The 26,408-nt window shown below is 44.9% G+C and overlaps 1 protein-coding gene across 1 annotated transcript; it reads right to left on the bottom strand.

Annotated features, from left to right (window-relative positions):
* Positions 1-19,771: 19,771 nt before the first annotated feature.
* Positions 19,772-23,527, bottom strand: LOC119268263 (glycerophosphocholine acyltransferase 1-like). Its single transcript, XM_037549855.1, has 8 exons — positions 23,365-23,527; positions 23,172-23,255; positions 22,796-22,853; positions 22,603-22,703; positions 21,543-21,638; positions 21,357-21,450; positions 20,727-20,964; positions 19,772-20,450 (listed from the first exon to the last, which is right to left on the bottom strand). Exons 1-8 carry the CDS (start codon positions 23,443-23,445, stop codon positions 20,090-20,092), a joined length of 1,113 nt encoding a protein of 370 aa, XP_037405752.1. The 5' UTR covers positions 23,446-23,527; the 3' UTR covers positions 19,772-20,089.
* Between the last annotated feature and the right edge of the window lie 2,881 nt (positions 23,528-26,408).

Here is a 26,408-nt window from a genome sequence, read left to right as displayed (position 1 = left end):
TGTGTCTTCATAGGATACCCTAAAGAAACTATTGGGTATACCTTCTACCTCAGATCCGAAGGCAAGATCTTTGTTGCCAAGAATGGATCCTTTCTAGAGCAAGAGTTTCTCTCGAAAGAAATAAGTGGGAGGAAAGTAGAACTTGATGAAGTATTACCTCTTGAACCGGAGAGTGGCGCAGCTCAGGAAATTGTTCCTGAGGTGCCTGCACCGACTAGAGAGGAAGTTAATGATGATGATCATGAAACTTCAGATCAAGTTGCTACTGAACTTCGTAGGTCCACAAGGACACGTTCCGCACCAGAGTGGTACGGCAACCCTGTCTTGGAAATCATGTTGTTAGACAACGGTGAACCTTCGAACTATGAAGAAGCGATGGCGGGCCCGGATTCCAACAAATGGTTGGAAGCCATGAAATCCGAGATAGGATCCATGTATGAAAACGAAGTATGGACTTTGACTGACTTGCCCGATGATAGGCGAGCCATAGAAAATGAATGGATCTTTAAGAAGAAGACAGACGCGGATGGTAATGTAACCATCTATAAAGCTCGGCTTGTCGCTAAGGGCTATCGACAAGTTCAAGGGGTTGACTACGATGGGACTTTCTCACCCGTAGCGGAGCTGAAGTCCGTCCAAATCATGTTAGCAATTGCCGCATTCTATGATTATGAGATATGGCAAATGGACGTCAAAATGGCATTCCTTAATGGTTTCCTTAAGGAAGAATTGTATATGATGCAGCCGGAAGGTTTTGTCGATCCTAAGAATGTTGACAAGGTGTGCAAGCTCCAACGCTCGATCTATGGGCTGGTGCAAGCATCTCGGAGTTGGAACATTCGTTTTGATGAGATGATCAAAGCGTTTGGGTTTATGCAGACTTATGGAGAAGCGTGCATTTACAAGAAAGTGAGTGGGAGCTCTGTAGCATTTCTCATATTGTATGTGGATGACATACTGTTGATGGGAAATGATATAGAATTCTTGGAAAGCATAAAGGCCTACTTGAACAAGTGTTTTTCAATGAAGGATCTTGGAGAAGCTGCTTACATATTAGGCATCAAGATCTATAGAGATAGATCGAGACGCCTCATTGGTCTTTCACAGAGTATGTACCTTGACAAGATATTGAAGAAGTTCAATATGGATCAGTCAAAGAAGGGGTTCTTGCCTATATTGCAAGGTACAAGATTGAGCACGGCTCAATGCCCGACCACGGTAGAAGATAGAGAAAAGATGAGTGTCGTCCCCTATGCCTCGGCCATAGGGTCTATCATGTATGCTATGTTGTGTACCAGACCTGAAGTAAACCTTGCCGTAAGTTTGGTAGGAAGGTACCAAAGTAATCCCGGCATGGAACACTAGACAGCGGTCAAGAATATCCTGAAGTACCTGAAGAGGATTAAGGATATGTTTCTCGTTTATGGAGGTGACGAAGAGCTCGTCGTAAAGGGTTACGTCGATGCTAGCTTCGACATAGATCTGGATGACTCTAAGTCACAAACTGGATACGTGTATATTTTGAATGGTGGGGCAGTAAGCTGGTGGAGTTGCAAGCAAAGCGTTGTGGCGGGATCTACATGTGAAGCGGAGTACATGGCAGCCTCAGAGGCAGCACAAGAAGCAATCTGGGTGAAGGAGTTCATTACCGACCTAGGAGTCATACCCAATGTGTCGGGCCCGATGACTCTCTTCTGTGACAACACTGGAGCTATTGCACTTGCCAAGGAGCCCAGGTTTCACAGGAAGACCAGGCATATCAAGCGTTGCTTCAACTCCATTCGTGAAAGTGTTCAAAATGGAGACATAGATATTTGTAAAATACATAAGGACCTGAATGTGGCAGATCCGTTGACTAAACCTCTCCCTAGAGCAAAACATGATCAACACCAGAATTGCATGGGTGTTCGATTCATCACAATGTAACTAGACTATTGACTCTAGTGCAAGTGGGAGACTATTGGAAATATGCCCTAGAGGCAATAATAAAATGGTTATTATTATATTTCTTTGTTCATGATAATTGTCTATTATTCATGCTATAATTGTGTTATCCGGAAATCGTAATAAATGTGTGAATGCATAGACCACACCACGTCCCTAGTGAGCCTCTAGTTGACTAGCTCGTTGATCAAAAGATAGTCATGGTTTCCTGACTATGGACATTGGATGTCATTGATAATGGGATCACATCAATAGCTCAAAGATGTCATTGATAGTCATTGATGTCGTTGATCAAAACCCAATCCTAAGCATAGCTCAAAGATCGTGTAGTTCGTTTCCTGAGCTATTGATGTGATCCCGTTATCAATGACATCTAATGTCCATAATCAAGAAACCATGACTATCTTTCGATCAACGAGCTAGTCAACTAGAGGCTCACTAGGGACGTGTTGTGGTCTATGTATTCACACATGCATTACGATTTCCGGATAACACAATTATAGCATGAATAATAGACAATTATCATGAACAAAGAAATATAATAATAACCATTTTATTATTGCCTCTAGGGCATATTTCCAACAGTCTCCCACTTGCACTAGAGTCAATAGTCTAGTTACATTGTGATGAATCGAACACCCGTGCAGTTCTGATGTTGATCATGTTTTGCTCTAGGGAGAGGTTTAGTCAATGGATCTGCCACATTCAGGTCCGTATGTACTTTACAAATATCTATGTCTCCATTTTGAACACTTTCACGAATGGAGTTGAAGCGACGCTTTATGTGCCTGGTCTTCCTGTGAAACCTGGGCTCCTTGGCAAGGGCAATAGCTCTAGTGTTGTCACAGAAGAGAGTCATCGGGCCCGACGCATTGGGTATGACTCCTAGGTCGGTAATGAACTCCTTCACCCAGATTTCCTCTTGTGCTGCCTCCGAGGCTGCCATGTACTCCGCTTCACATGTAGATCCCGCCACAACGCTTTGCTTGCAACTGCACCAGCTTACTGCCCCACCATTCAAAATATACACGTATCCGGTTTGTGACTTAGAGTCATCCATATCTGTGTCGGAGCTAGCATCGACGTAACCCTTTACGACGAGCTCTTCATCACCTCCATAAACGAGAAACATATCCTTAGTCCTCTTTAGGTACTTCAGGATATTCTTGACCGATGTCCAGTGTTCCATGTCGGGATTACTTTGGTACCTTCCTACCAAACTTACGGCAAGGTTTACATTAGGTCTGGTACACAGCATAGCATACATGATAGACCCTATGGCCGAGGCATAGGGGATGACACTCATCTTTTCTCTATCTTCTGCCGTGGTCGGGCATTGAGCTGTGCTCAATCTCGTACCTTGCAATACAGGCAAGAACCCCTTCTTTGACTGATCCATTTTGAACTTCTTAAATATATTGTCAAGGTACGTACTCTGTGAAAGACCAATGAGGCTTCTCGATCTATCTCTATAGATCTTGATGCCTAATATATAAGCAGCTTCTCCAAGATCCTTCATTGAAAAACACTTGTTCAAGTAGGCCTCTATGCTTTCGAAGAATTCTATATCAATTCCCATCAATGGTATGTCATCCACATACAATATGAGAAATGCTACAGAGCTCCCACTCACTTTCTTGTAAATGCAGGCTTCTCCATAAGTCTGTGTAAACCCAAACGCTTTGATCATCTTATCAAAACGAATGTTCCAACTCCGAGATGCTTGCACCAGCCCATAAATCGAGCGTTGGAGCTTGCACACCTTGTCAGCATTCTTAGGATCGACAAAACCTTCCGGATGCATCATATACAATTCTTCCTTAAGGAAACCATTAAGGAATGCCGTTTTGACGTCCATTTGCCATATCTCATAATCATAGAATGCGGCAATTGCTAACATGATTCGGACGGACTTCAGCTTCGCTACGGGTGAGAAAGTCTCATCATAGTCAACCCCTTGAACTTGTCGATAACCCTTAGCGACAAGCCGAGCTTTATAGATGGTTACATTACCATCCGCGTCTGTCTTCTTCTTAAAGATCCATTTATTTTCTACGGCTCGCCGATCATCGGGCAAGTCAGTCAAAGTCCATACTTCGTTTTCATACATGGATCCTATCTCGGATTTCTTGGATTCCAGCCATTTGTCGGAATCCGGGCCCGCCATCGCTTCTTCATAGTTTGAAGGTTCACTGTTGTCTAACAACATGATTTCCAAGACAGGGTTGCCGTACCACTCTGGTGCGGAACGTGTCCTTGTGGACCTACGAAGTTCAGTAGCAACTTGATCTGAAGTTTCATGATCATCATCATTAACTTCCTCTCTAGTCGGTGCAGGCACTTCAGGAACAATTTCCTGAGCTGCGCCACTCTCCGGTTCAAGAGGTAATACTTCATCAAGTTCTACTTTCCTTCCACTTATTTCTTTTGAGAGAAACTCTTTCTCTAGAAAGGATCCATTCTTGGCAACAAAGATCTTTCCTTCGTATCTGAGGTAGAAGGTATACCCAATAGTTTCTTTAGGGTATCCTATGAAGACGCATTTTTCCGATTTGGGTTCGAGCTTTTCAGGTTGAAGTTTCTTGACATAAGCATCGCATCCCCAAACTTTTAGAAACGACAGCTTAGGTTTCTTCCCAAACCATAATTCATACGGTGTCGTCTCAACGGATTTCGACGGAGCCCTATTTAAAGTGAATGCGGCAGTCTCTAAAGCATAGCCCCAAAATGACAGCGGTAAATCGGTAAGAGACATCATAGATCGCACCATATCCAACAGAGTGCGATTACAACGTTTGGACACACCATTACGCTGAGGTTTTCCAGGCGGCGTGAGTTGTGAAACTATTCCACATTTTCTTAAGTGTGTGCCAAATTTGTGACTCAAGTATTCTCCTCCACGATCTGATCGCAAGAATTTGATTTTCCTGTCACGTTGATTCTCAACCTCACTCTGAAATTCCTTGAACTTTTCAAAGGTCTCAGACTTGTGTTTCATCAAGTAGACATACCCATATCTACTCAAGTCATCAGTGAGGGTGAGAACATAACGATAGCCACCGCGAGCCTCAACACTCATTGGACCGCACACATCAGTATGTATGATTTCCAATAAGTTGGTTGCTCAGTCCATTGTTCCTGAGAACGGAGTCTTGGTCATTTTACCCATGAGGCATGGTTCACACGTGTCAAATGATTCGTAATCAAGAGACTCCAAAAGTCCATCTGCATGGAGCTTCTTCATGCGTTTGACACCTATGTGACCAAGGCGGCAGTGCCACAAGTATGTGGGACCATCATTATCAACCTTACATCTTTTGGTATTCACACTATGAATATGTGTAACATTACACTCGAGATTCATTAAGAATAAACCATTCACCAGCGGAGCATGACCATAAAACATATCTCTCATATAAATAGAACAACCATTATTCTCGGATTTAAATGAGTGGCCATCTCGAATTAAACGAGATCCTGATACAATGTTCATGCTCAAAGCTGGTACTAAATAACAATTATTGAGGTTTAAAACTAATCCCGTAGGTAAATGTAGAGGTAGCGTGACGACGGCGATCACATCGACCTTGGAACCATTCCCGACGTGCATCATCACCTCGTCCTTTGCCAGTCTCCGCTTATTCCGCAGCTCCTGCTTTGAGTTACAAATGTGAGCAACCGCACCGGTATCAAATACCCAGGAGCTACTACGAGTACTAGTAAGGTACACATCAATTACATGTATATCACATATACCTTTAGTGTTGCCGGCCTTCTTGTCCGCTAAGTATTTGGGGCAGTTCCGCTTCCAGTGACCACTTCCCTTGCAATAAAAACACTCAGTCTCGGGCTTGGGTCCATTCTTTGGCTTCTTCCCGGCAGCTTGCTTACCGGGCGCGGCAACTCCCTTGCCGTCCTTCTTGAAGTTCTTCTTACCCTTGCCTTTCTTGAACTTAGTGGTTTTATTGACCATCAACACTTGATGTTCCTTTTTGATTTCCACCTCTGCTGATTTTAGCATTGAATATACCTCAGGAATGGTCTTTTCCATCCCCTGCATATTGAAGTTCATCACAAAGCTCTTGTAGCTCGGTGGAAGCGACTGAAGGATTCTGTCAATGACCGCGTCATCCGGGAGATTAACTCCCAGCTGAGTCAAGCGGTTATCCAACCCAGACATTTTGAGTATGTGCTCACTGACAGAACTATTTTCCTCCATCTTACAACTGAAGAACTCGTCGGAGACTTCATATCTCTCGACCCGGGCATGAGCTTGGAAAACCATTTTCAGCTCTTCGAACATCTCATATGCTCCGTGTCGCTCAAAACGCTTTTGGAGCCCCGGTTCTAAGTTGTAAAGCATGCCGCACTGAACGAGGGAGTAATCATCAGCACGTGACTGCCAAGCGTTCATAACGTCTTGGTTCTCTGGGATGGGTGCGTCACCTAGCGGTGCTTCTAGGACATAATCTTTCTTGGCAGCTATGAGGATGATCCTCAGGTTCCGGACCCAGTCCGTATAGTTGCTGCCATCATCTTTCAGCTTGGTTTTCTCTAGGAACGCGTTGAAGTTGAGGGCAACATTAGCGTGGGCCATTTGATCTACAAGACATAGTGTAAAGATTTTAGACTAAGTTCATGATAATTAAGTTCATCTAATCAAATTATTCAATGAACTCCCACTCAGATAGACATCCCTCTAGTCATCTAAGTGAAACATGATCCGAGTTAACTAGGCCGTGTCCGATCATCACGTGAGATGGACTAGTCAACATCGGTGAACATCTTCATGTTGATCGTATCTTCTATACGACTCATGCTCGACCTTTCGGTCTTCCGTGTTCCGAGGCCATGTCTGTACATGCTAGGCTCGTCAAGTCAACCTAAGTGTATTGCGTGTGTAAATCTGGCTTACACCCATTGTATTCGAACGTTAGAATCTATCACACCCGATCACCACGTGGTTCTTCGAAACAACGAACCTTCGCAATGGTGCATAGTTAGGGGGAACACTTTCTTGAAATTATTACGAGGGATCATCTTATTTAAGCTACCGTTGTTCTAAGCAAATAAGATGTAAAACATGATAAACATCACATGCAATCAAATAGTGACATGATATGGCCAATATCATTTGCTCCTTTTGATCTCCATCTTCGGGGCTTCATGATCATCGTTGTCACCGGCATGACACCATGATCTCCATCATCATGATCTCCATCATCGTGTCTTCTTGAAGTTGTCTCGTCATCCATTACTTCTACTACTATGTCTAACGCTTTAGCATTAAAGTAAAGTAATTACATGACATTTATGTTGACACGCAGGTCATAAATAAATAAAGACAACTCCTATGGCTCCTGCCGGTTGTCATACTCATCGACATGCAAGTCGTGATTCCTATTACAAGAACATGATCAATCTCATACATCACATATATCATTCATCACAATCTTTTGGCCATATCACATCACACAGCATATGCTGCAAAAACAAGTTAGACGTCCTCTAATTGTTGTTGCAAGTTTTTACGTGGCTGCTATAGGTTTCTAGCAAGAACGTTTCTTACCTACGCCAAAACCACAACGTGATATGCCAATTTCTATTTACCCTTCATAAGGACCCTTTTCATCGAATCCGATCCGACTAAAGTGGGAGAGATAGACACCCGCCAGCCACCTTATGCAACTAGTGCATCTCAATCGGTGGAACCAGTCTCACGTAAGCGTACGTGTAAGGTCGGTCCGGGCCGCTTCATCCCACGATGTCGCCGAATCAAGATAAGACTAGTAACGGCAAGCAAATTGACAATATCGACGCCCACAACTGCTTTGTGTTCTACTCGTGCATAAAAACTACGCATAGACCTAGCTTTGATACCACTGTTGGGGAATGTAGCAGAATTTTAAAATTTTCTACGCATCACCAAGGTCAATCTATGGAGTCATCTAGCAATGAGGGAGAGGGAAGTGCATCTACATACCCTTGTAGATCGCGCGCGGAAGCGTTCAAGAGAACGGGGTTGATGGAGTCGTACTCGTCATGATCCAAATCACCGATGACCTAGCGCCGAATGGACGGCACCTCCGCGTTCAACACACGTACGGTTGGGAAGACGTCTCCTCCAACTTGATCCAGCAAGGGGGAAGGAGAGGTTGATGAAGATCCAGCAGCACGACGATGTGGTGGTGGAAGCAACGGTGATCTCGGTAGGGCTTCGCCAAGCTCAGGGAGAGGGAGGAGTGTCACGGGAGGGAGAGGGAGGCGCCAGGGGCTAGGGTGCGGCTGCCCTCCCTCCCCCCTCCCCCACTATATATAGGGTCCCTAGGGGGCGCCGGCCCTAGGAGATCCAATCTCCAAGGGGGGGCGCCGGCCAAGGGGGTGGCTTGCCCCCCAAGCCAAGTGGGGCGCCCCCCACCCCTAGGGTTTCCAACCCTAGGCGCATGGGAGGCCCAAGGGGGACGCACCAGCCCACTAGGGGCTGGTTCCCCTCCCACTTCAGCCATGGGTCCCTCCGGGATAGGTGGCCCCACCCGGTGGACCCCCGGGACCCTTCTAGTGGTCCCGGTACAATACCGATTACCCCCGAAACTTTCCCGATGGCCGAAACTTGACTTCCTATATATAAATCTTCACCTCCGGACCAATCCAGAGCTCCTCGTGACGTCCGGGATCTCATCCGGGACTCCGAACAACTTTCGGGTTACCGTATACTAATATCTCAACAACCCTAGCATCACTGAACCTTAAGTGTGTAGACCCTACGGGTTCGGGAGACACGCAGACATGACCGAGACGACTCTCCGGGCAATAACCAACAGGGGGATCTGGATACCCATGTTGGCTCCCACATGCTCCTCGATGATCTCATCGGATGAACCACGATGTCGAGGATTTGATCAATCCCGTATACAATTCCCTTTGTCAAGCGGTATGTTACTTGCCCGAGACTCGATCGTCGGTATCCCAATACCTCGTTCAATCTCGTTACCGGCAAGTCACTTTACTCGTACCGTAATGCATGATCCCGTGATCAACCACTTGGTCACATTGAGCTCATTATGATGATGCACTACCGAGTGGGCCCAGAGATACCTCTCCGTCATACGGAGTGACAAATCCCAGTCTCGATTCGTGCCAACCCAACAGACACTTTCGGAGATACCTGTAGTATACCTTTATAGTCACCCAGTTACGTTGTGATGTTTGGCACACCCAAAGCACTCCTACGGTATCCGGGAGTTGCACAATCTCATGGTCTAAGGAAATGATACTTGACATTCGAAAAAGCTATAGCAAACGAACTACATGATCTTTGAGCTATGCTTAGGATTGGGTCTTGTCCATCACATCATTCTCGTAATGATGTGATCCCGTTATCAATGACATCCAATGTCCATAGTCAGGAAACCATGACTATCTTTCGATCAACGAGCTAGTCAACTAGAGGCTCACTAGGGACGTGTTGTGGTCTATGTATTCACACATGCATTACGATTTCCGAATAACGCAATTATAGCATGAACAATAGACAATTATCATGAACAAAGAAATATAATAATAACCATTTTATTATTGCCTCTAGGGCATATTTCCAACAATATGTTGGGAGATCGATCGGTATACATGCATGTGTGTGTTAGAAGCAAATGAGGCATGGGGAGAAGGATAGAGAGATAGGGATGCATCTAGGAGGTGGTGCGAGAGTCATACTATATCGAGGGGGAAGGAGTGTGCGAGTACGAGATCGATGAAAAGAGTGGTGGGAGTGAGGCATGGACGATGATAAGAGAAGATGGGAAGCTTGTGTTTGTGCTAGGCACACCTGGCTAGAGAGACATATCGATCGATGTGTGCCATAAAGAAGGAGCTGGGGGACCTACACACACCGTGGGTGAATGACCTAAAGTGAAAATACGAATTTGCGCGATGGAGCTAGAGAATGCTGAGGGAGGGTGAGAGGGATGCGGGCGTGTGCATGCACAAGAGAAAGTTAGCGCTAGCTAGGTACAAAGATAAGAGGATTGTGTGGGTGTAAAAGACGAATAGAGATCATACTTCATTATAAAAAGCGAATTTGGATATTTGAAGAATTTATCATAGTGTTTTAAACCGACGCATGTGTGAATATATATAACGGTGATACACATGGTGTGGTTATGAACATGTTATACTACATATTATATATTTTATCTCTACTCTTATAAAAAAATGGAGTTGTTGATGATGGTGTGCCTGCCATCCTGCAATATAGGCCATCCGATTTATATCTGACGGATAGGAAGAAAACTATGGTAATTTTGAAAAAAGATACCCACACTGTCGTGGAGTTGACACGGCAGATGTCCTAGAGCAAGGACTTAGTCGTAGGGCCATCGCACTAGGAAGCTTAAAGGGGTTAATCGGGACAAAGGACACGAGAGAGTTTTTATACTAGTTCGGCCCTTACGATGAAGGTAAAGGCCTACGTCTAGTTGGGGTTGGTATTGCCGAAGTTTCAATCTCCAAGGGGCTCAACTCGCCAGCTTGGTTATCGATTTGGTTGTTTCTTGCCCTAAGCCGCCACCGGTTCGTCCCCTTATATACATGGGTTGACGCCTGGTGGCCTACAGAGTCCCGGCCGGCTCATAATCGTGTCCGGCTCGGTGACTTCCTTTACATGCCTTTCTTTACAAGTCTTTCCTTACATACAGCGGTTTACAATATCGGGCCTTAAGCCGGCCCCAGGCCTTTGGGCCTTCTATATGTTTAATAAACTATCATCTTGAATGTATATTGGGCTTCTTATGTAACCCGCCATTAGGGCTGACCCATCCCCTCCTGGGCGGGTCATACTGGTAGTAATATCCCCAACATTAGGCCCCAGGTTGACTTTGAACTTTGTTCCTTGTCAATCTTCAATACTTAGATGAAATCCATCTTCTTCTGTCTGAAAAACTCTATAACCCGCCGTGACGTCATCTTTTGAAAACACAAAAAACTTTCATGACGTCATCTTCCAATGGACCTTTTATCTTTAATGCTTCCCGAGAATCGAGGCGTCTATATAGCTGGATAACCATTATTTGGTTCTCCCTTGATTTTTGTGCCCCGTCTGTCCGCATCTTGTCCTTATAAATAGGCCTGCCCCGGCCTTCCTCATTCTTCTCTCTCTCTCTTCTTCTTCCTGTTGCTGCCTCCCTGCTTCTCGAGCTCCGCCGCCGCCATAGCACTCACCGTTGCCCTCAACGTCGGCCGCTGCACCACCCTGAGTTCATCCAGAGAGACGCGGCAACTCTTTGCAGTAGATCTGCATCTCGTAAGTTCCTTCTTTCTCACGCATCTAGATCTGTATTAGGGTTGCAAGTTCATCAGTGTTCTTCGATCGTTCATTACAGATCTTCTTGTAGTTCTTCTTCCGCAACTTCTTCTGATCAAAAAAAGAAATATAACTCACGCGGTAGTTGTTTTGCTTCTATTTTTGATATCAGTAGATCCCTTTTTTCTGTATAGATGCTTCATTATAGCTGACGAACTCATATGTACTGGATTTTTAGGTCTAGAATATTTTCTTTTCGGGACAGCCATTTGATCCAAAATAATAATGATAGCTTGGTGAAACTTGTTTACTCCAAGACTTAGCTGGATTCGCTTTATGAAAGAATATGTAGTCATGGTGGCTTACCGCTCTGGCTTTCTTTTCCTTATATGTCATTAGCCCTTAGTTAAGCCGCCGTTACTTGTTTTGCATCTTCATCCTTTAACTGTTAATTTTGCCATAAACTGAACCGGCATATTGTTTTTTTCTTTTTCAGTTCCTTGCACATCATGCCGTCAAAGACACCCACCATCTGTAATTGGGTCCCCTCAACCATAACTGAGGATCGGTTAAAAGAGTTCTTCCTCATTGGGTTTCTTCCCTCAAAAAGCATCATGTCTTATCGTGCTCCTGACCCGGAAGAAGAACGACCCAATCCAAAAGACGGCGAAGTGATCGTCTTTACTGATCACATGAATCGTGGCTTCTCACCACCTGGTTCAAAGTTTTTTAGAGAAGTTCTTCACTTTTTCAAACTCCATCCTCAGGACATTGGGCCCAATTCCATATCCAATATTTGTAACTTCCAAGTGCTCTGTGAGGTATATCTTCAGCAAGAGCCGACTGTGGAACTGTTTAGAGAATACTTCTATCTGAACCGGCAGAACGAGTGCACCAACGGCCTTAGCTTAGAGCTTGGAGGCATCTCAATTCAGCGCCGGCAGGGTGCTGTCTTCCCTCTCATAGTTCTACCAAGTCACCCAAAGGACTGGAACCAAACTTGGTTTTACTATCAGGACATCTCACCAGCCAACGAGAAGCCACTGCCGGGTTACCGCCCTGATCGTCTTGACTCCAAGTTCGCACTGCCAGATAAACTTACCATTGCTGAATGCAAGAGGCTGCTTCCATCTATCAGAAGAATCAACGCCTTGTTGGGGAACGGTTTAACCGGAGTTGATCTGACCCGCTGCTGGATCTCATGGCGGGTTTCCATTAAGCCGTCGTTCAAGATTGATGTATGAATATGGTGGAGGCCCGGACGACTCTCTTCGTCATACCCCGGTTCAACTAATCGAAGAAAACATTGTCTCAATGTCAAACCTTTTGGTGAATGGGAAGTATGAAGACTGCAGCATTGTTGGGTTAAATCCCTTCTGTAAACTTAACCCAGCACCAGAAGTAAGGATATTCTGATATTTTTTCCTTTGTATTTTTCCCAGCCGTATTATTTAGCATTGATCCTTCCTCTTGTCTTTGTAGGCCAATTCTAACTTTTGGAAAGTGAAATGTGACCATGAAGCTGCCAAGAAGGCGAAAATCGCCGCCATGAATGCCACGAAATCTACCCGGAGATCGAAGAAGAAAAAGAAGACCACTGCTGAAGATTTGATGAAACTTGATGACACATCTGACTCGGAGGTATCCCTTGATTCCCTTTGCCAATTTTTTAACAATCTTATTAACACTGATCCTTACCAGGATGACACTGGGGCCAGTCAAGCCGGGGAAGCTGAGGTAACTATTATTTCCTTCGACCAGAACCCTTACCAAGACACAAAGTTCGACGAGTGATCCGTAAAGTAAGGTTTTCTAACCCTTTAGCTCACTTGGATCCCAACTTTCATTTGAAAAAGCAGCAACATGAAAGCCGTCGTGAAGTTGGGTTTGAAAATGAACCGGCGATCATCCTTCAACAAACTCCTCAGAAACGTCCAAATGAGGTTTATTTATCTCTGTCTTTAACTCTTCTTAATAGATCCTTCTCCTTGTATTTCTATGAACTCTTTTTTATTCTTTTCAGGAGGTGTCTCGTTCCTCTGGCGACTCTTCGCAAACCCAATTCCCGGCTTTCAATACTGCTCCCGGGTAATTAGTAATCCTCCTTTCTTTTGGGTTGTTCAGATTTATCTTTACACTGACATTCCTGCAACATTTTTTCTTAGCGGCCAAGCTAAATCAAAAAAGGCAAAGGCAGCAAAACCGGCGGAAGACCCGCCAGTGCTGGCATCTGACCCGGCTAGGCCGCCTTCTCCATTAACTGACGCTCCAGAAGACCCACCTATTGTCAATGAAGCAAATCCTCCGGAGCCGTCTTTTAACGAAGCCACTATGAATCCTTCTACAACTGGACCGTCAAGCTCAACCGACCCGCCGTCTCCACCGGCTCAAGATGTTCAAATTACTGGGAGCCTCTTTGTTGAGCCGGGGAACCCAACGGTGCTGGCTCGTTGCACAGCAAAGCAAGAGGCATTGGAGAGGCATAAGGTTCGCTTTGACGTTGCCAACTATGACCGTCTCAATGCGAGTGACATTTTATCTGGCTATCTCAGTCATGTACACTCTAGTCGCGAGTCTGAGATCGAGATGGTCAAGCAGCTTCAGTTGAAGTATGAGGTACGTTGTTTCCGGTTTACTAGTATTCCTTCAGCCCCCACGTCTTCAGATTATGAAAGAAACAGAATAACCTATAGACTGTAAAATATAGGCCGAAGCTTTTACCTCTGAATCAATGATAAAAACAAAGCTTCACCTGTAGTCCCCAAGTACCGGTTCACTTTGATCATAAGTGAATCGGTACTTAAAAATTGTTGTTAAGACCGTCTTCAAAGTACTTAATGCTCCGGTTTAACCTTGATAAACTTGCTGAACTGCACACATTATCCCCCAAGTGCCAAGTGATGTTACTTTGTAAGGTACTTGGGACTTTAAATATTTTTGTAGAGTCGTAGAAATCTGATTTGGCATACATTAGCCCCCAAGTGTCAAGTACTTTACAAATGGTTTGTTTGTAAAGTGTTTGAGACTTGAATCTTGAATTTGAATTTGAAACCAAGTCTTGACTCATTTGAATGTTTTACAGAATGCCTTGTCTGAGTTGAACTCTCAATTGACTGACGCAAAGACCCGGCTAGCAAGTCAGGAGACAAAAATCAAATCTTCTAACTCCAAACTGCAAATAAGCCTCTCTGCAACGGAAAATTTGAAGACCAGCTTTGCTGCCAAGGAGAAAATTTGGGAAAAGGAAAAATTACTTCTAACCCAACGAGCTGAGACAGCCGAAACAGCCCTGAAAGAGATTTCAACAGAGTTGGACGGGTTAAAGGGGCGGGTGTCTCAGATGGTAGCTGCTATCTTTGGTAAGTGGTCTGACTTAATATTTTGTATATTTGTTTGCCAAACCGGAGTATAAGACATTAACTGACTGCATGTAAAAATTTATGCAGGTCCTCGAAACAAGAATCTGAGCCAAGACCCGTTGATTAAACTGAAGGCAGTATATACTTTCGTTGAACAATTGTATATCGGCGCACAACGGGCTCTGGCCACCATCTCTCCTGCTAACCAAGGACCCAACCGGCTCAACGACGTCCTAAAAAAGTTGTCCATCCTTCCTGCCAGGTTCTAAGAGGTAAAACTCTCCTATGCGCGAGCCGGAGCCTTGACTGCCCTAAGCCGCTCCAAGGCTTGGGTGCCAGATCTAGACCCGGCAGACGTAACCAGAGGCTATCCCACCGTGAAAGAGGATGGGTCTCCCTTTACTCAAGATGACTTCATGGCTTGTGTACGCGGAGTCCGGCCTCAGACGACTAGCCTTGGAGATGACACCAATGTTGATAAGTACCAGCTGGGTTTTGATAGTGAGAATAAGAAGATGGTCACTCCCTCATACAAAGTAACAGATTTGATCCCACCAGTAAGAGAAGACACATTTGCCCCGGAGATTGACACGGTCGGCCTGATCAACGACGAAGCTGAATTTGTTGCCGTGAATGGCTTTGATTGGTCAAAACCCAATTTCCAGCAAACAGAAGGTGGTGAACCGGCGAGGGAGGGAAAATGAGCATCTTCATGGGCTTATAAAGCCTTGTAATAACTTAGTTGTTTAAAACACCGCATGTTTGCTTATGCCATCGCGCATAAAATACTTCTATGTGAACCCGTGTTTCCAGATGCCACTGTATGTATCGTTTAATATTTGTCTCTGCAATGCTTGAACTCTGTTCCTGTAAATACAAAGAAAAGACTAGCTTGGCGGTTTAAACAGGTTTAAACACCTAATTTATAGCCAATATATTTACCTCAATAAAAATCAGAGACAAATATAAATAAAGGATAAAGGTTTAAAACTAACTCTTTAGTTAACGCAACAGGTAAGTGCGTATAAGTAAATACCTTGTCCCTTTTGATCCTTAAATCACCGGTTTAAATAACCCGGGTGATGAATTTGATAATTCAACCTTTATGAGAAGCCAAATATTCAATGATTACTATACCTCAGTAAGCTGTACCTTTTGATCCGTAAACTGCCGGTGTGAATGATCAGGGCGGATGTGTTGTCAAATAGTCGAGCCGGTGAAGAAGACCAGGCTAATTGTTTGTAATATTTAAACAACAAAAAAGCAAACAATAGATAATAAACATAATGTAATCCTGTACTCAAAAAGGTGGGGGTTTCTGATTCGAATACGATCAGTAAACTGGACCAAAGGGGTTAAGCTAAGGTTCGAATACAACCATATAGCCCCCAGTGGCTTTGGCGTTGTGCCGATCAAGAGGGTACCGACAGCTATGTTCTCTTTGGTTCGAATACGACCTATGTTTGAACAGGAAGCCCCCAAATGACCTTGAGAGGTTTTTAACGACCCTGATTCGAATACGATCCAAGTCGGACTCAAGAGGGGTTAAGCTATGATTCGAATACGATCAAGAAGCCCCCAAGTGAGTTTGGCCTTGAGCCGATCAAGAGGGTTACGACAGCTATGTTCTCTTTGGTTCGAATACGACCTATGTTTGAACAGGAAGCCCCCAAATGACCTTGAGATTTGCAGCTAGATTCGGATACGATCATAAGCCGGAGCAAAAAGGTTAAAGTTGATTAATAATCTTTTGAAAATGAGAAAATACGTATAATCTTTGAAAAAAGAAAAGAGACCGATGGTCTTACTTTATTGCTTATCATGATATATACAATGTGAACGTATGTACATGATGAGAGCCGGTGGCTCAGGTGTAGTATGGCCGAAGTTGAGCAATGTTCCATGGCCGGCGGGTCTCCTCCTCCGACTTACGTGAGTCTGCATGCTCTCGAACGTCAATGAGGTAATATGACCCGTTGTTTAAATTCTTACTGACCACAAAGGGTCCTTCCCAAGGTGGGGATAACTTGTGTGCATCTGAGAGATCCTGGATGAGCCGGAGCATCAAGTCGCCTTCCTGAAAAGTCCTGGACTTAACCTGGCGGCTGTGATAACGATGCAGGTCATGTTGATAAATTGCTGACCGGGCCGCTGCTAAGTCTCTCTCTTCATCCAACAAGTCAAGTGCATTCTGTCTGGCTTGTTCATTATTAGCTTCAACATAAGCCGCCACACGGGGCGAGTCATGACGGATGTCACTAGGCAATACTGCTTCTGCTCCATAAACCATGAAGAAAGGTGTGTAACCTTGTGATCGTGGGTTCGAGCCCCACGGTGGGCGCCAACTGTCGTGGAGTTGACACGGCAGATGTCCTAGAGCAAGGACTTAATCATAGGGCCATCGCACTAGGAAGCTTAAAGGGGTTAATCGGGACAAAGGACACGAGAGAGTTTTTATACTAGTTTGGCCCCTTACGATGAAGGTAAAGGCCTACTAGTTGGGATTGGTATTGCTGAAGTTTCGATCTCCAAGGGGCTCAACTCGCCGGCTTGGTTATCGATTTGGTTGTTTCTTGCCCTAAGCCGCCATCGGGTCGTCCCCTTATATACATGGGTTGACGCCTGGTGGCCTACAGAGTCCCGGCCGGCTCATAATCGTGTCCGGCTCGGTGACTTCCTTGACATGCCTTTCTTTACAAGTCTTTCCTTACATACGGCGGTTTACAATATCGGGCCTTAAGCCGGCCCCAGGCCTTTGGGTCTTCTATATGTTTAATAAACTATCATCTTGAATGTATATTGGGCTTCTTATGTAACCCGCTATTAGGGCTGACCCGGCCCCTCCTGGGCGGGTCATACTGGTAGTAATATCCCCAACACACACCATTCTCCATATTTGCAAATTAGGCCTCCCCTTGATCATGTTGACGTTCTGTGGAATGCATGGGCATCTTGCTAGTACTACGTATAATATATAGAACATTGATCATAATTTGGGCTAATGTGTGGCTTTTGCAGCTCAGGTCTAAATACTTGTCATAATGTAGGGGGCGGGGCACTATACTATGTGTGATAAACACGGTGTAAACGTATGGAACATGATTTAGATTATGAATATATAGTTAGTACATCAAATGTACTATTATTTGGAATCAACATCAAGTGTATTCAAAAAATAGAATTCGTGTTCATGTAGTACACATAGTTCATATCTATCTCTATAGTAATCATTTGGTGTGTTATTAAGTTAATACATGAATGATGGTTGAAGTTGGCAACAATCATGATTGTAGATTCTTATTGAAATAGAGAAACGAATTCAAATTCAGTTCGAATTGCAGCGGTAGTATAGACATTTGGAATGCACTAAAATGTTGGTATGAATAGGTTACATGCATTATACAGCAAATGAAAAAAATTTAATTGGGCATAATATGGATTCATACTCACTCCTTCCATCTATATAGGGTGTAATGAGTTTTTTAAGACCGCCTTTGACTATTGACAAGATTAATAATACATGACATGCACAATGTGAAAATTATATCATTGAAAGAATCTTTCACATACGAATTTAACGTTGTGCTTTGTGTAAGTTGCATGTCATATATTATTACTCTAATATTTGGTCAAAGTTAGCATCGAAAAACGCATTAGGCCCTATATAGATGGAAGGAGGGAGTAGATTTGAATAGCATTTTTATAGTAAAACGGGGCAAGACTCTCTCTTTGTGTGGTGTGAATAGTTTTATTTTTTTGTTTTTTTGTTAGGGAAGTGCGAATTGATTTGATACATACAAGTACCATATTACACGTTAGGCTTGTGCTGGCTAGGGTTTAACCCTAGCATATATAGCGCCTCCCTTGTTGCCGCCGTGACGCGAGCGTTGGTGACCTCCTGCTGCGCCGCGGCGGCGGCGGCCGCCGCCGCGATGGCTTCGTCCCTCGCGTCCACCGCGTGCCTTCGGCCCTTCCTCTTCGCCGACTCCCTTGCCCGCTGTTCGGGCGTCAGCATCTTCTTCGGCTTAGGCGCGGCGATGATCTTGCGGGGCCGCGAGGCTTGCCTTTGCCCGGGGGCGGGAGGGGGGAGGGGGGTCGTCATGCCGGACTGAGGGAGGCAAGGCCGGCGGCGGCGTCGAGGTCGTTGTCCATGGCGGGCGGCGGAAGCGCGCGCGGGCGGGAGGTTTTTTAGGGGAAATGGTGAAGGATGCCACTGACCAGCAGGCCAGGGTAAGGGGAAGGCGAGCGCGCGCATCCGTCTCGTATCCGCGCCGATGCAAATCCAGCTCAAAAATAAACCGGAAATCGGTCGGCGGGCGGACGCTCGTTCATTTGAGTCAGCGTGTTAGGCCAACTTAAACAAGCGCCCACGGACGAAATGAGTCACCCTGTTGAAGTTGCTCTTAAGACATTTTTACCCACGGATAAAAAGAGTCACCCCGTTAAAGTTGCTCTTAAGTCATTTATGGGACAGATGAGGTCACTCTGAAAGCCGTTCTCTGTTGGTTTCCCGTGTCCATAGGAACAAAACATTCGCGCGAGGCTGGCTGTGAGCTGACGGCAGCCAGATATTTTGTAGTCCCGCCATACATGAAACCAAGTCCTTAATTTCTTTTTCTTATCATGAATAGATCTTTATCTTGAGTGATAGCTTGGTCCTTAAGGGCTTGTTCGGTTAATCCCTCCTACAAGAAGATTGGAGAGGGTTGGAGGGGATTGAAGTGGATTTTGACTTATGAGGGATTTAATCCCTCTCAATCCCCTCCAAACCCCTTCAAATCTGAAGGAACCGAACAAGGCCTAAGGAATAAAATGCGGGAATAACACATCAATTCTAGAAATTGAACCCAGATGATCAGGATGCACTGCATAACCATGTCTAACCACTAAGGGCATGTACTATCCATATGCCTCATGACAAAAAATAATTTGAGGCACCTATATTTATTTTTTCTCCCCAATGCAAGCTATCATTAGTGAGCCTCATTAAAAAATAAAAAATAAAGACTCTAATACACATGCATCTCTACTTTCACTCCAACCTTTTCAGCTTTTGTCAGCGGACCACACTTTTTCTCTTCAAGCACCCGCCTTCTCGAGAGGATCCCGCTTCCTTATCCGAATCTACTTTACATCATATCCGATCCTACATGACATGCGAGGCATCACCTTGAGGCTATGCATTGTACATGCCCTAAGCCAAGGCTCTCTTTAAAAGGAAAAAAGAAACTATCTCAGCACACTCAACACACGTTGAAAACCCTAGAGACAAAGTTGGCATAAAATGCGCTGATAACATTTGAACCACCACCTTTTGCTATGTCAAACATGCCCACACATCCTAACTAGCGATCCCACCATAAACAGCCCTGAAATGTCTCAAGCCAACAGAACATTCATCGATAGCAACTTTTCTGACAGAAAGAACAAGGTCACACGACAGTACCAGTAACCAGACAATCTAATCTTGCGGCCCAAATCAGTTTCCTCACTGACTTGGCTCCTCGGATGCATGCTGGTGGTTACCTGAGGGATCGTCCATGTGCTCTTTCAAGTTTGCTTGTTCAATGGTCTTCATCTCAAGTCTCTTCTTCTCCTTCTGGACGACTTGTCTGGGCATCACCTCCAGGATGAAGCTTCCACCGTTCCATGTTGCAGCACACACCTTTAGTACTTGGAAGATCCCATGCAGCCGGTATGAAAGGAATATGGGTACAGTGAAAGCCAATGTCGCCACTGTGAACAGTGCCTGAAGCAGTATGTACATCAACGGACGATTCTTGTCACCAAGCAATCCGCTCAGTCTCCACCAGATGTTGTTTGCTTTCTGTGCTTTCTTTGACAGTTCCCTGCAAAAATTGATAAAGATAAATTACTGGGTTCTCTAACATGGGAGAATACGCAAGGGTAAGTAGACACTTAGAGGAAGTAAAGAAGATGGGAGGAACTCAAACTACAATTGGTAACAGGCAAATTATCTGAACCAAGTTTAGTCCTTATGGCTCAGTTTTGGTCCATTTTATAGACTGCATCTCCACCGGTGGTGAATGAGCACCACTGAGCATACATATTGTTCCACTCATAGGTATTCAGCATACCCCACCAAGAAATACAAAAAGACATACCTGTATGATGTCATGACTTCAGGATCCCTTAACAGCCTTTGCCGGCGCAGCACATTAACTATGAGGAAATACATCAGTTGCCACAAGGTGTAAGCAGCTAGAGGAACAACAAATAGCCATGTCCACAGATAAGATTTGTCCTCCACATATGGCCATGTGACTCTTGCTGCTCTTCCTTCTGGATGCATGGCAGCAAATGTTTGTGGGTTCCACCAACGGATAGTGAACAAAACTATTCCTGTAAAAGCCCTCTTTCAGTCATGTTACACATTTGGCAAGAACTGCTGGATGAATAATAGAGTGGAATCATAACCCTAAAGTCACAGAATCCAGAAGAAACTTCCAGCCGAGAACCCTTATCTAGCTTAAACTCAAGCTCCCCTTGCAGCTTTTTAGTTAAATTGCTCATATCTACTAAAGCTTATACTCAGACTGCCCTCGGCATAACATGACAACAGAGTAGTCATTGTAAGGCTTCCATATATCACATTCGCGTCATACAATTTCAACAAGCACCAAACAAAATATAGTTAAATAGTTTCACTAGACTAAGATGGTGCTTTCCTAAGAAAAGTAAAGTTCCCCATCATCCTACGCATTGATTTGGGCTGTTTAAGTGAGACAACGTACCAGGCAAGAGGTGTATCAGAACACTAACAAGTTTATCGAATGAGCTGAACACCAAGCTGCAACGCCATACAATTAATGCCCAAGCAAGGGGACCCTGCAAAGATTTAATGAAAAAAAACAAATGATTGCACACATATTATAAGCACGAACAAGAAACCAGGCAACCCACAATAATCCTTTTCATACCTCTGCAAATGAGAAGCAAACCATGAAAAGCTTTTCATCCTTTGGATAAAAGAGAATCATAACAAGGAGAAAAGTGTTGGCATAGTAGCAGAAATCCTGCAAATTACATCAATGGTTGTAACCCAGTGATTTATTAGTAATGCACCATAGTATTGTGCCCAATAAAATGCTTGAGAAGTGCAATGCAATCCACTAAAAAAGTATGAAACTCGTGTCATTTGAACAAGGAACAAACAAAAGGTAACACTAAAACTTCAGAATGAAAAAGAACTAGAATGTCAGCTTGGAGCCTTGGACAAAGCATAAGCACAACAGTCATCAAGTAAAGGCGCATTAAAAACATCAGTACTGTATGTTATGAGCAGCACTTGTCTTCCATCCATCCAGAAATATAGGGCCCAATTCGTACTTTGAGATTTACTTTGACTGTCAACAAGATCAATTACTATATGAGATGTTTGTTATAAAATATTATACCACTGGAAGCTCCTTTCAACTATGAATTCAGCGGTATACTTTGTGTGACATACATCACATATAGTATTGAACTTGTTGACACTCAAAGTAAATCTCAAAATACGAAATAGGCCCTACATATCCAGATAGACGGAGTATAAGATAAGATGCCTTCCGTAACAAGATACATGATAATATCCAAGTTCACCAATTGCTGGAGGTCGATGAAATCAAGCCAGTGGCAACCATTTTATCTATCTTGTCATAGCTTGCAGTAGTCATTCTCTTTTGCGAGCTATCATCATTCTAAGCTGGTATCCCTAGCACCCCACCTTCGTCGTAAGTTTGGCCGTTTGGAGATTTTGTTTTTTAATTGAAAGCTAGGCTCCTCCCGAGCTTTTAGTCCAAAATAAGTCGGCATAATAGCATATCATAATACGATCCACTCATCATTATTACAGCATATACTGACGTTGACACTTTATAGCCGTGACAGTTGTGCATGACACTTGAGGTAAGAATGATACTAGGACATTACATCTAAGCAATGAAACCAGCACAGTTAAAATGATGGCCGAAACAAATTTGACTGAAATGGACTCACCAGAAGATAGTAGTGCCACTTCTTGTAGCGGTAGTAAATCCACCTGAGAGGAACAAATATGACATAGAACAGGCAATACACATACGGCACATCCTGTGGTCCTGCAAAACGAAATCAGGGCACTGTAAGATGAACCGACCACAACTTTCAGGAGTAGCATGCAATCCAACAGATGGATTCGGCAATAGCTTACTGGCACCCAAGAGGTAGCAAAATGTCCCAAATCCAAGAACACCCATCAGGTGTGTGACCTGCACATTAAAAGCCAGTACCACCAGGTAAGAGCATTCCCCACATACAGACATTCGAATAGCGTCACAGCCATGTCAGTAGTACATGGCAATAAATGAAGAGATTCATCACCACAGTAATCCATTCCTACCCAAAGTGCCCACAAAACAGTACACAAGGCCCGCGTATCTCTTACAGCACACGTTGAAACATTGCTCAGCACAATCAATGCGCGCCGAATTTAACCGCGAAATGAACAGAGCACGGGCACGCCTAGATTTGGGGAGAGCCAGAAGCACAGAAGATGGAGATTAAGCAGGGGGGATCGGAGAAAAGACCTTGAAGATGAAGCGCTCGTGCTCCTCTGCCTTGGTGGCGATCTTGACGGCCTGCTTCGACAGCATCGCCTTGGCCTGGTCCCTCTGCAATTCAAATAATCCCCCCAGAAAAAAATCAGAAGACGAGTAATCGGGGGAAAAGAGGCACCGGCGCCATAGGGCTGCGGCGGGGCGGGGGAGTAGTAGTACCCACCCTCCGGCGGACGTCCGCGGCCCCGTTGGCGAGCATCGCCGCCGCCGACGCCTCGTCCTCCACCACCTCCGACGACGCCATCCCAGGGAACCTTGGAGAACGCGCGACCAGTTCCTTTTGCGAAGACGAAAGCCTCCTCTTCCCCCTACGCCACCTTTCGTTTCCTTTCCTTCTTTTTATTTCGCTTTCCTTTTGCTTTGTTTATTTATTTATTAATATTATTGTTATCCCTTCTCCCCCGCTCTTGTTCCTCAGCTTTTATACTATCCTCCATTTTCTACTCGTCCTCTGACGTGGATTGCGCTCTGCTACAATCTAATCTCTCTTCGTTTTGTTTTGTTTTGTTTTGTTTTCTTCACGAGTTCCCGTGACGTTTGGTTCGATGCAACGGTTTGGGGTGGAGCGTTGGGTTGGGCAGCATCAGGTTCTGTGGCTGTGCGAGCCGTGGTTTGGTGAGGCAACAGCACTGGCCTGGGCACGGCGGCAGCAGCGAGGGTCAACACGTGCTCGGTCGTGCTCCTTTTTGCCCTGGCCGCCTGTTCCCACCCGCGGATAGGTGCTTTACGTGTTGGCTCCCACCTAGATTGCCGGCGATCATCAGTTGTCAAGATTTTCAAGCATATCCAAGGCCACGGCCAACATTTCGTGTTTTGCAAAAAGGTTTAGTGGAAGTATAATAATGAGTTTATAGCCCGTTTACATGATTCTTTTGGCACTGTGGAGAAGAGAGACATAAAAAATGTTGGAAATGGGCTCTCATACAAGAGTCTAACTATATACACACTTCTAGGCAAATGCAATAAATATATTTTTTTCTCGAATATGCACGAGTGTGCATATTATATATTAAAGGAGAAAGGCAAAAGGCATGCCTCCACCGAGATTACAAGAGTTTTATTACAATGGATTACTCATTCCTCACCCACCACTCTAGCCGAAGGAAGAAAGGGTCTACATTCCCTTTAAACTTCCCGGCTTGCAACCATAACCTCCCTTCCGTCATAACCCTACCAATAGTTCCCATGATAGAAAGCGATGCCCCTTCGAAGACAATCGCATTCCTATGCTTTCACAGCCTCAAAGTACAAGTAGGAAGATAGTATGTAGATCCCTCCGATTGTTGTTGTCCATCCCGTGCTTGTCCCTTAACCATAGGGCAAGCGAATCATGTTCCATCGGTGACCATTCCACCTTCCCCAAAGCTTCGCATACCACCGCCCATACCGATCTCGCGAGCACACACGTGAGTAGCACGTGGTTTATGGTTTCTTCCTCCTGGTCGCAAAAGGGGCATGCCTCCTGGTGTGGTAGCCCCCTCTTGGCAAGGCGATCCGAGGTCCAACATCTGTTCCTGAACGCAAGCCAGGCGAAGAATTTGCATGTGGATGGGGCCCTCGATTTCCAAGTCAGCTGGGCCATTGGGTCCACCGTTCGACCCCAGAACTTTGCTGCGTACGCGGATCTTACGGAGAAGTGACCGTTGGGCTCCCATGCCCATGCAACAGAGTCCGGTACGTCGAGCTGCGGCTCCCATGTGCTCACTCTAGTCCATAACTCGAGGAATTCAAGCAACTCATGTACGCCAAAGTTCGGGCCAATCTCCATTGCCCAAGCCCCATCCTCGATGGCCATGGCAACCGTCATTGTCGCCTTTATCCGCGGCGGAATTCTGCTGTATATGGACGGTGCGATCTCCTGTACTCTCATGCCATCAATCCACCGATCCTCCTAGAAAAGGGTAGTGAGGCCACACCTTGCTTCGCTTCGCGTTGCCGCCCGGAAAAGCTGCAATGCCTCCCTTGGTACCTTTATGCGGAACTCCGTCCATGGTCTACTTTCGTCCACTCTTGCCAACCACGGCCATCTAGTTTGCATAGCCACATTAAGCCACTTGAGATTGGGTATACCTAGGCCACCAGCCCATTTCGGTGAACACACCGAATCCCATGCCACCGCACAGTTGCCACCGTTGGCCTCTGCCCGTCTGCACCATAAGAAACCACGGCACACTTTGTTCATCGCAGATATAGTCTTAGCAGGGAGATCCAAGGCCATCATGGCGTGAATGGGCATAGCACAAAGCACCGACTGCACCAACGTTAGTCTTCCACTCTTCGGCATTAAGGCCGCTTTTCATTTTGGTAAGCAGTTCGCCATCTGGTCCACCAGGTACTGCAACTGCGATGCCGACTGCTTTCTAAGGGTCAACGGCAGCCCCAAATACTTGATTGGGAAAGCCCCTTTCTGGCAGCCCAATTCCTCACAGGCCATTGTGATCTCCTCTTCATTGCACCTAATTGGAAAGTGCCACAGATTTCATCATATTTATCCGCAGTCCGGAAGCCTCTCCAAACAGATCCAGAATGTTCTTGCAGGCCTCAAGCTCCACTAGCTTGGGCTTGATGAAAACTACGACGTCGTCCGCAAAGATGGACAGACGTTGTTTCATGCCAGTACGCGCCAACGGCTCCAGAACACCTCTTCTTGTGGCCCGTTCAAATAATCGGTGCAATGGCTCCATGGTGAGGATGAAAAGCATCGGTGAAATGCAATAAATATGAAGAAAGAGATAGAGAGAAGGTGAAAAAATAGTAATACTTTTATACTCTATAGCTAATCTTGTTGTATGAGTGATTATAAGTGATGACTATATATGACATTACAACATCATATAGCCAGCAGTTGGCTATAGTATTAACTATGCCCATGCTCTTAGGGTCATGTTGCATCCCCTCATCCAGGCCCTTTGGCCCATTTATTATATGAGTGTGTTTAATGTTTCACGTGTATGCCACAAGTTTAAAGTATCAAAGTACCATTGGCCTGGCTGAGTATTTCAAATCGAGTGTCTCTTTTCACCCAGGTCCATGTCTGAGGGATGTAAGGAAGGACAAGTGTCGGTCTTACTTGCGTCATTTCTAATCTACACAGTGCTTTGATTCAAGATAAACTCTACATGAAAAAGATGTATGCCGACGTTGTGGTTTCATTCAGTTGATCGGTTCCTCATTTAGTGAACTGTAAATTTTAAATTTCGTGTTCAT

This window comes from Triticum dicoccoides, chromosome 3A (genome assembly GCF_002162155.2).
Source record: "Triticum dicoccoides isolate Atlit2015 ecotype Zavitan chromosome 3A, WEW_v2.0, whole genome shotgun sequence".
NCBI classification, from domain to species: domain Eukaryota; kingdom Viridiplantae; phylum Streptophyta; class Magnoliopsida; order Poales; family Poaceae; genus Triticum; species Triticum dicoccoides.
This window is presented reverse-complemented; position numbering and strand designations above follow the sequence as displayed.

Bases quoted from the DNA above. Each gene is read 5' to 3' on its own strand.
- LOC119268263 (XM_037549855.1), bottom strand. From the start codon at position 23,445: ATGGCGTCGTCGGAGGTGGTGGAGGACGAGGCGTCGGCGGCGGCGATG. The intron at 23,256-23,364 runs GTGGGTACTACT...TTTGAATTGCAG, and splicing joins CCGCGGACGTCCGCCGGAGG to AGGGACCAGGCCAAGGCGAT. The intron at 22,854-23,171 runs GTCTTTTCTCCG...TTTAATGTGCAG, and splicing joins ACGAGCGCTTCATCTTCAAG to GTCACACACCTGATGGGTGT.